The sequence below is a fragment of the Glandiceps talaboti genome, chromosome 2 (assembly GCF_964340395.1).
Source record: "Glandiceps talaboti chromosome 2, keGlaTala1.1, whole genome shotgun sequence".
Lineage (NCBI taxonomy): Eukaryota > Metazoa > Hemichordata > Enteropneusta > Spengelidae > Glandiceps > Glandiceps talaboti.
In genome coordinates, this window is record NC_135550.1 from 29,155,446 (window position 1) to 29,170,856 (window position 15,411).

The 15,411-nt window shown below is 38.4% G+C and overlaps 1 protein-coding gene across 2 annotated transcripts; it reads right to left on the reverse strand.

Moving 5' to 3' along the window:
* Positions 1–8,904: 8,904 nt before the first annotated feature.
* LOC144452945 (uncharacterized) lies at positions 8,905–14,750 on the reverse strand. Of its 2 annotated transcripts, XM_078144178.1 has the most exons (8): positions 14,620–14,750; positions 13,531–13,776; positions 13,214–13,345; positions 12,655–12,759; positions 12,209–12,327; positions 11,976–12,044; positions 10,253–10,285; positions 8,905–9,734 (listed from the first exon to the last, which is right to left on the reverse strand). In XM_078144178.1, exons 2-8 carry the CDS (start codon positions 13,724–13,726, stop codon positions 9,639–9,641), a joined length of 750 nt encoding a protein of 249 aa, XP_078000304.1. In that variant the 5' UTR covers positions 13,727–13,776; positions 14,620–14,750; the 3' UTR covers positions 8,905–9,638. The 2 variants fall into 2 exon arrangements, with proteins under 2 accessions (XP_078000304.1, XP_078000313.1); XM_078144187.1 differs by lacking the exon at positions 11,976–12,044.
* Between the last annotated feature and the right edge of the window lie 661 nt (positions 14,751–15,411).

Consider the following 15,411-nt stretch of genomic DNA (forward strand, 5'->3'; position numbering starts at 1 on the left):
CGGTTTCTGGGCGCCAAACCCGGACAGTTCAGAGTAATCCTAATCCAGCTAAAGCGATACGGTCTACAAAATGAACACGATTGGAAAGCTGCGTTTTGTTGTGGAAGTTGTTGTTTCGGGATGAAAAATGAATTGCATTGTCCATAACAGAAACGATTGACGATTGTACGAGGTATGCACCCGTCTTCATGAATGGTTTGTTTTAATGGTTGCGTTTTGCACCAGTCTCCACGCAAATATTTTCTATTGGTAATAGTCATGGCTTCATCGCTAGAGGGCGTCAGAACTTCATCAGGCGAGGGACGTTTTTCGTCCTCATCATTTGTTAGGTACTTGACTGGTGAGGGGATGTATCCAATCGGAAGGCGACCATGTTCCCTTCTGTCTGTGTGATCATCTCTTCTACCCTGATGATTATTAGGAGTGCATGAAATTACGTTGATCAAGAAAACTAGAGTTACGAAGACAACGAGCAGAAGACTTGACATGGTGTTATTGTGTCTTAACGCCATCAGAAACTGTTGGTGAAAAGAAAACAAAAATGAAATAAGTTTATGCCGCAACACCGATGTAGGCCTATGACGGGAGTTGGGAAATCAAACTACTAATCCATATTAAATATATATATAATTTGATCCAGCATCCTTTCTGTCCTGTCCTCTACGTAGTCATGCAAAATGAATCACCTTCACTGGCGACAATTTGCTCAAAAGTGTATCGTGGCGAGAGTCTAATATAACCCTTTTTCATCGTGTGGCAACTTTTATTCTTTCTGTTTTGAAATATTTATCCTTGCATGATGCATATGATGTGGTGAAAATATAGAGAAAAGTGAATTTGCGATTTTTACTGTATATCCCTCTTACAGAATCCACAGAGACATAATATAACGAAAACAGCGCGGGGGGGGGGGGGTATGTGAAATTGTATTTTTGGACATTTTCAGCGTATCAATAACTCTACGGTTAGTAGTATGTTTAACATAGCCTTACTGAAGTGTTCAGTCTATCAAACCAGATTCATTTCCATAACGCGAAACATGCCAATACAGAATAATGGCAACATGTACATCCAAAACTGAACATGGCAAAGGCAAACGGACATTTCATTACAGCTCTGCTGGTCTGTGGAATAGTATGTCCATATCAATGAGATCAACTCCGAGTTCAACAACTTTTAAAAGAGAACTTGAGAATTTACTTTGCTATAAAAGTTCGTGGTTGTCTTTCCTTTTTTGAAGAAACATCTTGTCTATGTAACTGTTGTGCTAGTCAGTTTGTTTTGTTTATGTTACATTTGTCCAATTAGTGTGGATGTGTGATGGTTTCTACATACATTGCTACATGGTTCATTGGGAGAAAAGTGCAGTGAACTGGAACGCTACTCTGTATATGATAGAGGACTAAATACGATAATTCAACCCAGCAATTTATTAATGTATAAGGTATTTTTTACGAAGTTATTGTTGTTAAATGTTTTGACTCTACGATAGGATATCCCTACTGTCGAAGTGGACAGCTGGACTCCGTGCTTCATTTGTAAATATCTGTAATGTACATATTGACGTATCGTTGAAATAGACTGGAACCGTGTATATTTTGACTATGCAGTGTAAAGCCAATTTGTCGCCATTCAAAGGCCGAAATAGACATGATGGTGTTTGCAAAACATTCAATGGAACCGACGACATCAACTAACAGCTGTTGTTAAATTGAACTGATACTGCCTGATGAGACGGCGCGATGCCTTCCCAAATCGTCTGCCTTTCTTCGTCAAATCAATAAGATTAATTACTTCTCGTTTCTACCGATTAACTTTATCGTTTTCATCGCCTAATGATGAGTCAAAGTCGTCACCACGTACAGCTTGACAGAAAACATTCCTATGGTGGTGACATGTTCAATGCCTAATAAATTTCACGGAGTGTCTCAGCACTGGGTCTATCAAATTAAGGAAAACACGGGGAGTTTGAATGAACTCCCTAGGCACTCTGCTGTGTGTGATGACAGTGACCTGAAAAAAAGAGTCATGAACGGAATGTGGTAATTCTCATAAAAAGTTTTAAGAAGTGTGAGCTTGTTGTTTTGAGGAGATAATAATACCAAGTTCTAAACAATATCTTACGATGGTGGAAGTAACACTGAGCGAAATTAGGGAAAACAATTCTTGAAATGGAATTTGGGAAAAGATGTTTTCGGTTCGTGCCAATCCAGAGAGCTGTGTCACGATTTTTCAAATACCAAGTGAAATTGGATTAGGGTAGGAATCTGGCCTTAAGACATCACGGCGCTATAATCTTGTCCAAACGCTAAACCTGGATTATGTCCCCCGTCTCATCATTTGTCTTGTCAACGTACCAGAGACACTTTGAAGTCATAACAATTCACAACTATTAGAACATTGACGAAAAAAAGTATGCGATCCATCGTTAGGTTGGAGAGGATAAACGTTTGGTTTCATAAGTGCTTTATTGATGAGGTACTGAAGTACACTTCCAAAGAGTTCTTGTTTATTGTACGTTGTCGGCTGAGAGTAGGGCAACTCAAAGAAGGCGCATTGGGACTGACCGAGTGTTGAACTCCAGAACCGAAGATTAAACCATATGGATTTTTGCGCTTGGACATGCAATCGTCAATAAAACATTGGAATTCAGTAACCATAGTAGACTTTAATATTTAAAACGAGCTATTCTATTTGTTATGACATGTCAAATCAGTTGGAAATTGTTATTCGTTGTCGTTTTACCAGGGGCTTGATATCAACAATCGAAGCCTGACTAGGTTCTTATATGATACGTTTCTACCATTCCTGTTTTGAGCTTTCAAAATGTCAAGACCTCGTTGTCTACAGGTATTAATATGATGACGGAAAACAAACAACAAAACTTTGCTCACTTGTATCACTTGAAAGTAGACGATCGTACGTATCGCTCTTACAGTCACCGATATGCGTATTTTAATTTGTTCAGTTTTCTGTATAGCACAATGTAGTGGTACCAAAGGATGGACGTCTCTCAAGTCTGAATCAATAGCTTTGTGCTTATTGCATTCCATAAGGACAATGGTTTTGTAAGATGTTGTGGTTCTAACCAACCACCAGAATAGCAACTCAGGTATACAAACAGCTATAAATACCGTTGGGTTGATACTATTTTAGTAATTTTTTTCAACATTTCGCAAAAACCCATCTGTAAGAAATTTTATTCATAAGACGCAATATTAGATGAGATTTTACAAATCACATCTCAATACAATTACATCATCTTCGTCATCTTCATCATCATCATCATCATCATCATCATCATCATCATCATCATCATCATCATCATCATCATCATCATCATCATCATCACAACAACCACCACCATCTTATTCCTCCTCCTCATCCTCCTTCTCCTCCTCTCATCATCATCATCATCATCATCATCATCATCATCATCATCATCATCATCATCATCATCATCATCATCATCATCATCATCATCATCACAACCACCACCACCATCATCATCATCTTCCTCCTCCTCCTCACCACCACCACCACCACCATCACCACCACCACCATCACCACCACCACCCCTCCTCCTCCTCCTCCTCCTCATCATCATCATCACCATCATCATCATCATCATCACAACCACCACCACCACCATCATCATCTTCCTCCTCCTCCTCCTCCTCACCACCACCACCACCACCATCAGCACCACCACCACCACAATCACCACCACCACCACCACCACCATCATCTTCCTCCTCCTCCTCCTCCTCACCACCACCACCACCACCACCACCATCACCACCACCACCACCATCAGCACCACCACCACCACCCCTCCTTCTCCTCCTCCTCCTCCTCATCATCATCATCACCACCACCACCATCATCATCATCATTTATCATCATTTATCATTATCATCATCATCATCATCATCATCATCATCATCATCATCATCATTAAAATCATCATCATCATCATCATCATCATCATCATCATCATCATCATCATCATCATCATCATCATCATCACCATTCATGAATTTCGTACGTAAGTGTTCAAACCTCGATCAGCCGTCAAATAGTTTGATACATTTTATTGAAAAAGTTGATCGACAAAAATAATTATTCTGTTATAACGCTCTTTCTCATTGAAATCAATAAATGGCGAAAATGTCAAAAAAGTATAAAATAATAACGCAAATATTTCAAATTATTACACAAGTAACTGGTCATCTTTGTTCTTGCTATATTTCTAAGAGTAGGCCTATGACCGTTGTTGGCATCGTTTGTGAAGTAATAGTAGGCCCGCGACCGTTGTTGGCATCGTTTGTGAAGCGTAAGACATTTATACGAGAGATCTAGAATTTCCAATTTATGCCCTACATCATGTGCATGTATAAGTGGAAATAAGTCAAGGACACCAACTATGCTAAGTATGATTATCAACAACTTTATTTGCTCACTATTATTCCCAACAACGAGTTTTCTCACTCCATTCACAGTTTTCATTAGGTTAGAAACGCCAATATTTTGTTAGAATTCATTGGGAAAAGGGGCAAAGGTCAGCGGCGGACGGATCGTCTTTCTTTCATTGAATACTTTGGTTGGCAGATTTCCCGCTGTTGATTTTTCCTTGCAGCGTCGAGTTCTAGTGCTCGTGTCATCGAGTATACAGTAGCGGCAATCCTAAACAAGTCCAACTTTTACATTGCCATCAAATGATTTAGAACAATCGATATTCCGGTTTTAGCGACTTAAGTTGTTATCTAGATGTTCCGTTGTCAAGTGCTACATCGGAAGTTCGGAAGAAAAAATTGGCCAAGTCATTACAGGGACGGGGTATTATATTCAATAGGAGAAAGGGTAACAGCAATTATGTTGGTAAGAACCTGTCAGTAAAAGTGCATGTAAGTACACATAGCGTGGAAATCTTGCTTTGTAAAATACAGGTTGTTGTGTGAACTACGCGTGGATTCCTCTCCTGCCTAGATATAAACTTTTGTGGTTTGCGGTTTATTGAATAGTTAAATCAGTAAGAAAATAATTAAAATCTGAAAGTGAACTGCTGTGGGTCTCTGAAGCGTTTGAATAGTTTACGTAGCTGTTGGCAGATCGTAGCTCGTTCTCTTGAACTATTATACTCAAGTACCAACTAGTTTGAACTTTACGGTGGCAAAGGTTCACGTTTTATGTTGTTTTTAACCACCAATTGAATGTATGCACTGTGCAACGTTTCACCAACTCCTGTTTTTTCCTGCTAGCGGATTGAGAAAAACTCAACATGCTGTGTTGCGTCACACTCCCGAATTTTAGCAAGCATTGGTACAAAGATTCCTACATCACAGTATTTATATTAACACTTGATGGATGAAAAATAGTAAAATTATACGTTTACAAAAATATGGGTAGTTGGGAGGGGGGGGGGTGAATAAGAATAAACTTTTTAGAGATAGGGAGAGACTTATTGTAATATATTGACTGACGATCGTCTAACATAAAGTAGGTACCACGTGGAAAGTTGATTTATCAAAAAGTACTTCAGTACAGGAAATAGTCCAACCACAAATATCAAAAACATCGAAATGATAGAGACGCTGAAGTGAAAACATTGAATCTACTGCATAACTTTTACATATACATAAATTTGTACTCACCAAATTCAAAAACACACTCCTGACGATCTCGTAAAAATATCCACTTTCTATAATTATTATAAATTCAGTGGCGTTTACACTTTCATGTCTTGAGTTCTGTAAAAAGTTGGAAATTGCGCGCACACTTGAATGGCAGCACGGGAAATGAGTGGTTGAGAGCCCAGTAGCGTTCGCCTCCTAACTTTGGCGTCTATGAGACATACACTATATAAATACAACGAAATAGAGTATGCGAATAATACGAGCGAAATTGTGAGGCTTAGTTTATGACTCTAGCGCCGTAGTGGCGAGAAGTTGACTTCCATGGAATGTTATCTATACCCATAGTCTCAATGCTATTGGTTCATGCAATGATTAGTAAACTGTAGACAAGTTTGCCATTGCCACAACAGGCTTTGTTTTTATAAACGACCCAATGCGGGGAAGGCGACGGTAGAAAACCTTGCATGACGGTCGGACGGTCGGACGCCGCTCCTACCATCTCGCTTGTTTATCTGTCTTCAGCCTATCTGACTAGTAATTAGCATGTCAGAGTTCATTTTGGAACTGGCCATTACGTGATAAGACTGCGTGCCACGGAGTCTCCAGATATCTACACTTATATCAGGGTTATCTGGATATTGTATAATTGACAAGTCTCCATGGGGGTTGTGCAAGATAGCAGACATTTAGCCGTGATATATCAGTTCCAATTACGACATTATTAAACCAATTACCTTTAATTAAGATCAGTTAAGACTATTAACCCTGAAACTTTGATGTCGTTGAGGCATGAAGAATCTAGAGAAACAGTCTCCACGACAAGTTTAGACTGGCTAGCAGTAGTATGGTAGTAGTAACTTTAAGTAGAGATACACGGAAAAACAGACAAACAGATCTAGACAGACAGACAGACAGACAGACTGCTAGGCAATAGTAACAACAGGTGGAGTTCCAGATGTAGATTCATTCAGTTGATGGTCTATGATTCATTCAAGTAGATATACAAGATACTTAAATTCAAAGGAATGGAGAAAGAGACAGGTTTAAGGGACTTCATTCATCCATTCATTCATTCATCCATTCATTCATTCATTCATTCATTCATTCATTCATTCATTCATTCATTCATATATTCATTCTTTTGTTCGTTCGTTTGTTCTTTCGTTGGTTGACTGACGGACTGACTGACTGACTGACTGACTGACTCACTGACTCACTGACTCACCCACCCACCCAACCACTCACTCACTCACTCACTCACTCACTCACTCACTCACTCACTCACTCACTCACTCACTCACTCACTCACTCACTCACTCACTCAATCAATCACTCAATCACTCCCCCCTCCCCCCTCCCTCACACTCACTCACTCACTCACTCACTCACTCACTCACTCACTCACTCACTCACTCACTCACTCACTCACTCACTCACTCACTCACTCACTCACTCACTCACTCACTCACTCACTCACTCACTCACTCACTCACTCACTCACTCACTCACTCACTCACTCACTCACTCACTCACTCATCAGCCACTCTCGTTCCCTGACAGGTTGACATTGATGTGTCATAAGCTAGACCTACAGCAATTGTCTAAAGATATAGTCGTAGGCAAGTTTACTGACATAAAGGCAAAACGCATAAGGTATACTAACACTAAATTTTGATTCGGTATGCAGTGTTCACATTGGCTAACATACGATGATCAACTGTCAATTTGTCACTCAGGACAACTGTTGCTACTGTTCAGAGATTCACCGTTATCTCGAACGAAATGATGTGTCAAGATTTGCAATAGTTACAAGAACTACTCACTACAGTCATGAGTTTGATGTATGAATTATCAAATTCACTGATATTACGTGTGTCTCAAACATGAACAACCAAATACTACGCATTTATGACAATACTTTGTAACGCCCTGTGTGCACAAGTACACTGGTAATAGTCCTAGGGAAGTCCAATAATTCTACCTGACATGTACTCAGATTTCATGAGTACTCTCGCATTCCGTGACAACTTGCCATTTGTTAAGGATGCTGGCACTACACCCAAATACCAAATATTGTTGAACAACCGCAATGACTAGTTGGGTGTTCGGATTCCAGGTAAATTAAAACTTGCTGGGTTTGCTGGGAATTGGGATAAATTGTATACAACGCCCGGAGTTTGTGTGCACACATTGAATACAAGCGACATGTGAGAGTATTCCTGGGGACAACTATCTCTACATGGAATACACAAAGATGGTTCGTATGTCACGGTGGTCCTACATATTTGTGTTGATAAATGCACTTACCTCGGGGAGGCAAAAACTCCCAAATTTATGACAGTGTGTTTGTTTTACATTGGAATTGTACAAATTGTGTTCATAGTTCTACCAGTGTACATTATCGAATGTATCCGTTGGACGATTGTTACCCACCTTTCTATTTAACACACTGCTTCGTTTTATTCCAAGGAGGGAAATGATGTACAAAGTTAGACATGTCGTGGACGTAGAAAGACGATATACATTCGACTTGTGAAGAAACTCAAGGAGGAGGAAGAGTAGGAGGGGGAGATGGAGCAGCAGCAAGAGGAGGCTATGGTGAAAGGGATGTGATGTGATGTGATGTGATGTGATGATAACTATGAAAATATTTGACTATTAAAGATACTGGGGTTTTTTTTTCAATTAATAAAGCAGTTCAAATTCCCATCAAACAATTTACCTGTCTTTATTTTACATGTCATTGTGTGGAGTTCACAGAATTGTTGACACGGGAAAGAAACAGTATAGTTTCTTTTTATCATACTCACCCTGTTTACACAGGTCTGTGGCATTGAGCGAATGGCATGTTTCATCAGTGTAAACACTAAATAGTCTGTGTGTGTGTGTGTGTGTGTGTGTGTGTGTGTGTGTGCGTGCGTGCGTGCTTCTGTCTGTCTGTCTGTCTGTCTGTCTCGCTCTCTGCGTACTATGTATATGTGTACATTTTATGTATAGTGCATGATTGTGTTAAGGCGGATGAGTTTTCAAATTAATTAAGTTGTAAAGTACGTAGACTATTGTGGTTCTTTAGCAGATCAAGTTTAAGGGTGTGTAAGTGAAATGTACTGAATTGAAAATAAACTTACACAAAGGTTGACACTATTACGAATACATTTAGCTCAAAATATTTACGTTTACTCGTTATGTATCAATACATATGGCAACAACAACATGGGAGGTCTGTCTTCTTAAAAAAATACAGCGAGGACAAAATCAAGTCATGGTCACAAACTAGGTATTTTATTTCTCTCTTCAAAACAAACTAAGAGTACAACACAAAACAAAAGAGGTTAACTTTGGACATCAGTAGAAAGTAAGCAAGAAATTATAAACTCAGATTGCGGATTTACAATATGGCCGACACTCGGTCTCTTTCATGAGATTCTTGAAGTGAGGTGTTGATGTCCCTACAAAATAAATCTAAACTTCTCTAAGCCCTGATTCACTAACTTTGTCTGGGCTTTCACCAAGAACAACTTATCTTTTTACCAAGATTTATCTTTATTTCATAAAAATAAACCATCTTCGAATCTCAAACTGATTTATATCTTACAATAGGTTTTGTGCACATCTATGAGCTTGTATTTTAAATATTTATGATAATTTGGATCGACTAACTTCACTGCAGAGACAACACATGCACATGACTACAGAAAATAAAAGCCCTCGTCATACGTCATACTATACGGTAAACATTTAGATATGCATATTGTTTAAATTGTTTTGGATGTAATATAAGTTTTAGGCAGACACGATAAAGCAAGTAGCTATGGTGTAAAGTTACATATTTCTGTTTCCTTCTCCTATGGGGTAGCCGTCTTTGATCGTCTAAACATGTTATGACTAAATGATTTGGGGACGTCATCTCTCTCCTTTTGGGGGTGGGGTGGATGGGTTGTGTATGTGTGCATAATCTTTTGATTAGAAATATCCTCCAGAGGGCGTGACTACTTATGTAGCTTACATAAAGGTTCCATTCGGATCGAGATAGCGAGGAGACTTTTTGGCTACAACGGAATTGATGCGGTCTTGGCCGTCGAGGTAACGGTTTGCTCTCTGCAAAAAGACACAAAGTAAATACGCATGAAACTGAATACTGTATTTTTGATCTGGTACACCTCAGGATATAGGTTCTTGTATATGAAATACAATCAATAATATATCCCCCTTCGGTACACCACATTCTGATCGTCGCGATAAAAGGTTACAGATTATGTGTAATGGGTGTAAGACTTCGAAGCCCTAAAGCAATACGAAACTCATTGTTTCTCTATATCTAAATTGAGCTAGTATAAAATGCTTCCCCTTGGTGCTTACAGTTTGGCAAGGAAAAGGAGGACTGGCGTCTCCGTCATGTTTAGCTTGTTGGAGTCTGAGGACGCTAGACTGTGTAGTAAACACTAAAGTCGATATGTAACAAGTCCTGGATCAAATTATTGTGGCTACAATTGGCACTAGACGACGTCATAAAGTGTCTTAAAGTTTAAATCGCTCAAGGCAACGAGATTGCTAAATGCATCCTGTTCCACATATCAAACTATTGCCTAAAAGTGAAATTGGATAAAAAAACTTACCCTGGCGAATCGATCAGTGGAATCGTATGAATTCTGATGAATGAAAGAAAGAAAGAAAGAGATAGAGTTTTGATATTGCAGCTTGCTGGGTATTTTGTATCACTTCTATGGAAGTGATTAATCCCACAAAGCAACAGGCGAATCATTTCGATATACAGTGAATTGTATAGGGAATTACCGGAGACGATGGTACTTTATACACATACACATACACGCACGCACGCACGCACGCACACGCACGCACACGCATATATATATACACACACGCACGCACGCATACATAACTTTACATACATACATAGATACATAAATGCATACATACATACATACATACATACATACATACATACATACATACATACATACATACATACATACATACATACATACATACATACATGCATGCATGCATGCATACACACACACACACACACACACACACATACATACATACATACATACATACATACATACATACATACATACATACATACATACATACATACATACATACATACATACATACATACATACATACATACACACACACACATACATACATACATACATACATACATACATACATACATACATACATACATACATACATACATACATACATACACACATACATACATACATACATACATACATACATACATACACACACATACATACATACATACATACATACATACATACATACATACATACATACATACATACATACATACATACATACATACATACATACATACATACATACATACATACATACATACATACATACATACATACATACATACATACATACACACACATACATACATACATACATACATGTTTAAAAGAGTCATTATATATAAAATTATGTGCTAGTTCTATTTGATGTTAGTCAAAAAGTATGCAAGTGAAGCGCTTTGCAAGACAAACAGGACACTGCCATTGCAAACTGATAAACAACGACTGACAATGAATAAAATCGCTTAGACCAATGATTATTTATTACGGCATGGCGCTAGACACTGGCTTCCTAGCGCCACGAGCTGCAGTTGTGCATGCATTGCTTATGCTTCAGTCACGTGCACAAGCTAGGATTTACCAGATTTATACACACTGTGGTTATTTCATCATCAGAAATAATATAATTGACATGGCCGTATCTACCGGTTCCATGTATAGCAATTTGTTAGTCGTCATAACTTGCAATTGCCAGTAAATCAATTAAAGGTTAGACCACAGACCAACACGTTTCCTGTAGTAGGGTCTATGGTTAGACGTACGGCAGATTTTACAAAACGATACATCAAAATAGATGACAATTTCCGTTGCTATTTATTTAATGTTTGAGGTGAAAATCGTGACTGAACACTCATCGAATGTTCTAAAATGATCTTGCTATCATGCTCCAGACGTTCAATACACGTACGGATGATGTGTGTATAGCAGTGAACGTGTACTTCAACCTGCATCTACATAGGCTATGTGGCAAACAAATATTCGTTATATTAACGCATTGCCACGACAGTGCATTGCAATTGGTTGAACATTACTATAAACCAAAACAGAAAGAAACAAGCAACTGATATACAGCAGGAACGAACGTAACCATAACAAGGAAGAGAACGCTAAAATAAGCTGCACGATGACAGATAATGTACGTTCATGCGACCCCCTCACACCCCGTGAATGCTTAGACAGAGAGAAAGAGATGATTGCTTACTCTCTTGGACATGTGTGGTGTCTTCTTTGCAACCAAACCGGCACGTTTTTCCCCTTCATGATACGAATTCTAAGAAAACGATGAAGGGGAAATTTATAATATCAATAGATTGTCGTTTCTATCATTGGGAATTTCTCAATAGGAGAACTGTGAAATTATCGTCATGGCAACACACGAAAACGAATGCACATATGTCATCAGACATGTTTATAGAGGGCGACACATTTACTCACTTTTTTGTAGACTTTTTGGACATTAGCGATTCCATCGTCACTGTCTTTGCCTTGTTCAGATTGAAAGTATTCTACGAAGTTCTCGTTATCTTCCATGTTCATAATACAACAACCAACACCTGTAAAAGGTTGAGAAAATATAAAAAAATGGCCATTACATACATGTGGAGATGGAATTATATGCCTGGTGTAATAGAGTGAGTTTTCGTTCATGGCATATCTTGTATACTTTGTCACGGAATGAAGTAGCTATAAATTGCTATAGCTATAGCTATTGTTGGACGGAATATACACTATATATGAAAACAGTGAGGGAACAAAACCACGTCCGCAAATCGAAATAACATACTTAAGATCAAGCTAATCCTTGAATAAATCTATATGAAGAAATATTTGTTCGGGGGGGGGGGGATTATAAGACTCAATGGTACAGGAAATCGCCTTACTTGCTGGATCGACACAGTCTGTTTGAATATCCATGCCTTCATTCCACGTGGAATTACATGAACACTTCAATCCGGGAAACAAATTAGAACGAACCACTTGGTTTCCTGTGGAGATGAAGATATGATAGTTTCAAGAAAGATAAATGCATGCCTACACAATCCATACAATTGGGATAAATAGATAGATGAACGGCTGACTGGCTGGCTGGCTGGCTGGATGGATGGATGGATGGATGGATGGATGGATGGATGGCTGGCTGGCTGGCTGGCTGGCAGGATGGATGGATGCATGGATGGATGGATGGATGGATGGATGGATGGATGGATGGATGGGTGGGTGGGTGGATGGATGGATGGGTGAATGGCTGGCTGGCTGGATGGATGGGTGGATGGACGGACGGACGGACGGACAGGCAGGCAGACAGACAGACAGACAGACAGACAGACAGACAGACAGAGAGACAGACAGACAGACAGACAGACAGACAGACAGACAGACAGACAGACAGACAGACAGACAGATAACCAGATGGAAATAACACTCTAGCAATGATCATACCTTGTATTTGTCTACCAGGCACACATGGATTAGGTGGCACTTCATACTTTTGAGAATCGATTTCTGGAACAGCCATTTGTGCATTTGGTATATTAGCTGGTCCTAGCTGCTGCTTGCCTTCGCCTGCTCCCCCTGAAAGTTAATCAACCACAACAAAATCGTTTTAGACCAGATCTTCAATATAATATGTCTTTATATGTAGTTTTCTTTATAGGCGGAGTCATCCACAGTTGAAATTATTATTTGAACTTAACTGTTTACATTTCCACTGCATATTTTCTATGTAATTAATGATGACGACATTACATTGTTCTAACCTGATATGTACGTAAATGCTGGGATATGTAATTCGTTACTGTTTGTGTTCTCGTCTTCCCGTGTGCCGTAGTTGTACGCATCTTGTAGAAGCAGACTACGGAGTGCCATTCGATCAGCTGGTGAAAGATCTAGGCTGCTATATACCTGCACGATGGCAACACATATGAGTAACAAGGTGATCGTTACTTTAGCCATCTTGATTTTAATGGCGAATCCCAACAGTCACAGTGAAGGCTGTATAGACACTGAAAGAAAATAAAGGAAACCGTGGGAGAGAAATATATACGTCATTAGCAATTAGAATGAATTCAAGAAATATTACGAGAACACCAACATTGAAATTGCTAATTTACAGCAAAACCGTACACTCTAATCAACATATTGTTAAATGGGTTTCACAAGTGATATGGCATGAACCGAATATAACGATTATAACGTTAATTATGTGTTGGGGGGGGGGGTGTTAATGACAGGAAAATGCTGGATATAATTTGATGAATAATATTTTTAAATGCCTTATTTCTATGCAATGATGTTAGGGCGGATAACCCTCTGGAATAACACAGCCTTGGGTAAACATATATGTACGTCATGAGAATTTATCAACATTAAGACGACATATTTAAATTGTAAATATACTCCGTGTCGTGATTTCAAAAAGGCTATATATATTTTAGGAAGCATTTTGAGAACTTGAAATATAAGAAAAATATATAACTTCTTTATATGAATATAAATGTTGTATGTGATAAAAAACGATAAGCCTTGTGACGAACTGTATATTGAAAACAAGAAAGAATCAAGATGGCGATTTTCATTCACTAGCTGTTTTTTTTTTAAAGAAGAAAATTAACAATTGTCACATTTGATGTTCAATAGAGACAGCAAACAGCAAATATATACTGTCTGACCTTTAGAATTTTTGTAGAATTCACATTTCATGAAATTCTGAAATGACTTCTGAAATAAATCATGTTGAATTTACAGATGTATTTAAAAATAAGCGACATGGCAGGAAAGGAATTATTCCTCTCGATACTGACAAAAAGCCATAATTCGTCTGAGTAATATTTAATTCAGTAACTTACCTGGTAAACACTGTACTTCTGAGGAAACTAACAAATGTGACAAAAAAACGGCAGATAGAGCTTTGAAATTAAACCTGATATAATTCTCTCCTGTATTCACGAAGACAAAGGTGTACTAGTGACGTCATTCATTATGCATTCACATGACTAAATTAGTGTTCAATATATATTACAGTTTTTATTGCGCATGCTTGAAACGGACGCATTGATATGAATATGAATAAGGGGAAGAGGAGTCATGAATGAATAATTAAGTAATAATCGAAGCGACGACAGAGTTAAATCATGTTACTATGGCAACCAAAGTGTGGGCGTTCGTGTACTGACTACGTCACTAGCAATGATTTCGCACTCACGGTCTTCCAAAGAACGCATTATTATCTTTGCTAGTGCAATGACGACAATGACAATGAACTCTTTCCATTGATTATCGTTTAGTTGTTTCTTCAAAATGATATATTTATTGTAACTTCAGTAAATAAGTGACCACACCGCTGAGTTAAATAAACAGACTATTCTTTGGACGAAATCTTTTATATCAAATCAGCAAAGAAATGAGACTATGTCCCGGTTGGGTAGTTCAGTAAAGAAACCGTGAAGGCCTAATTAGAAAGCTGAAAATCTCGATGATATAGATATATTTAATGATCATAACGTTTATGATTTATTTCTGCCTTGGAATTTTAAACAGCGCCAAACACTCATTGATATACGTACGAAATTCTGTTCATCTAGTGGTGGAGTACAGGGCGTTGTAGTCTAGTTTCTATACAGTATCGTTACGATTTATAC

What these genes read in the sequence shown, in the direction of transcription:
- LOC144452945 (XM_078144178.1), bottom strand. Translation starts at nt 13,726, where the DNA reads ATGGCTAAAGTAACGATCACCTTGTTACTCATATGTGTTGCCATCGTG. An exon ending in CACCACACATGTCCAAGAGA is followed by an intron (nt 10,286 to 11,975) that starts GTAAGCAATCAT and finishes TTCATTCATCAG; the next exon opens with AATTCATACGATTCCACTGA. An exon ending in CCACTGATCGATTCGCCAGG is followed by an intron (nt 9,735 to 10,252) that starts GTAAGTTTTTTT and finishes GTCTTTTTGCAG; the next exon opens with AGAGCAAACCGTTACCTCGA.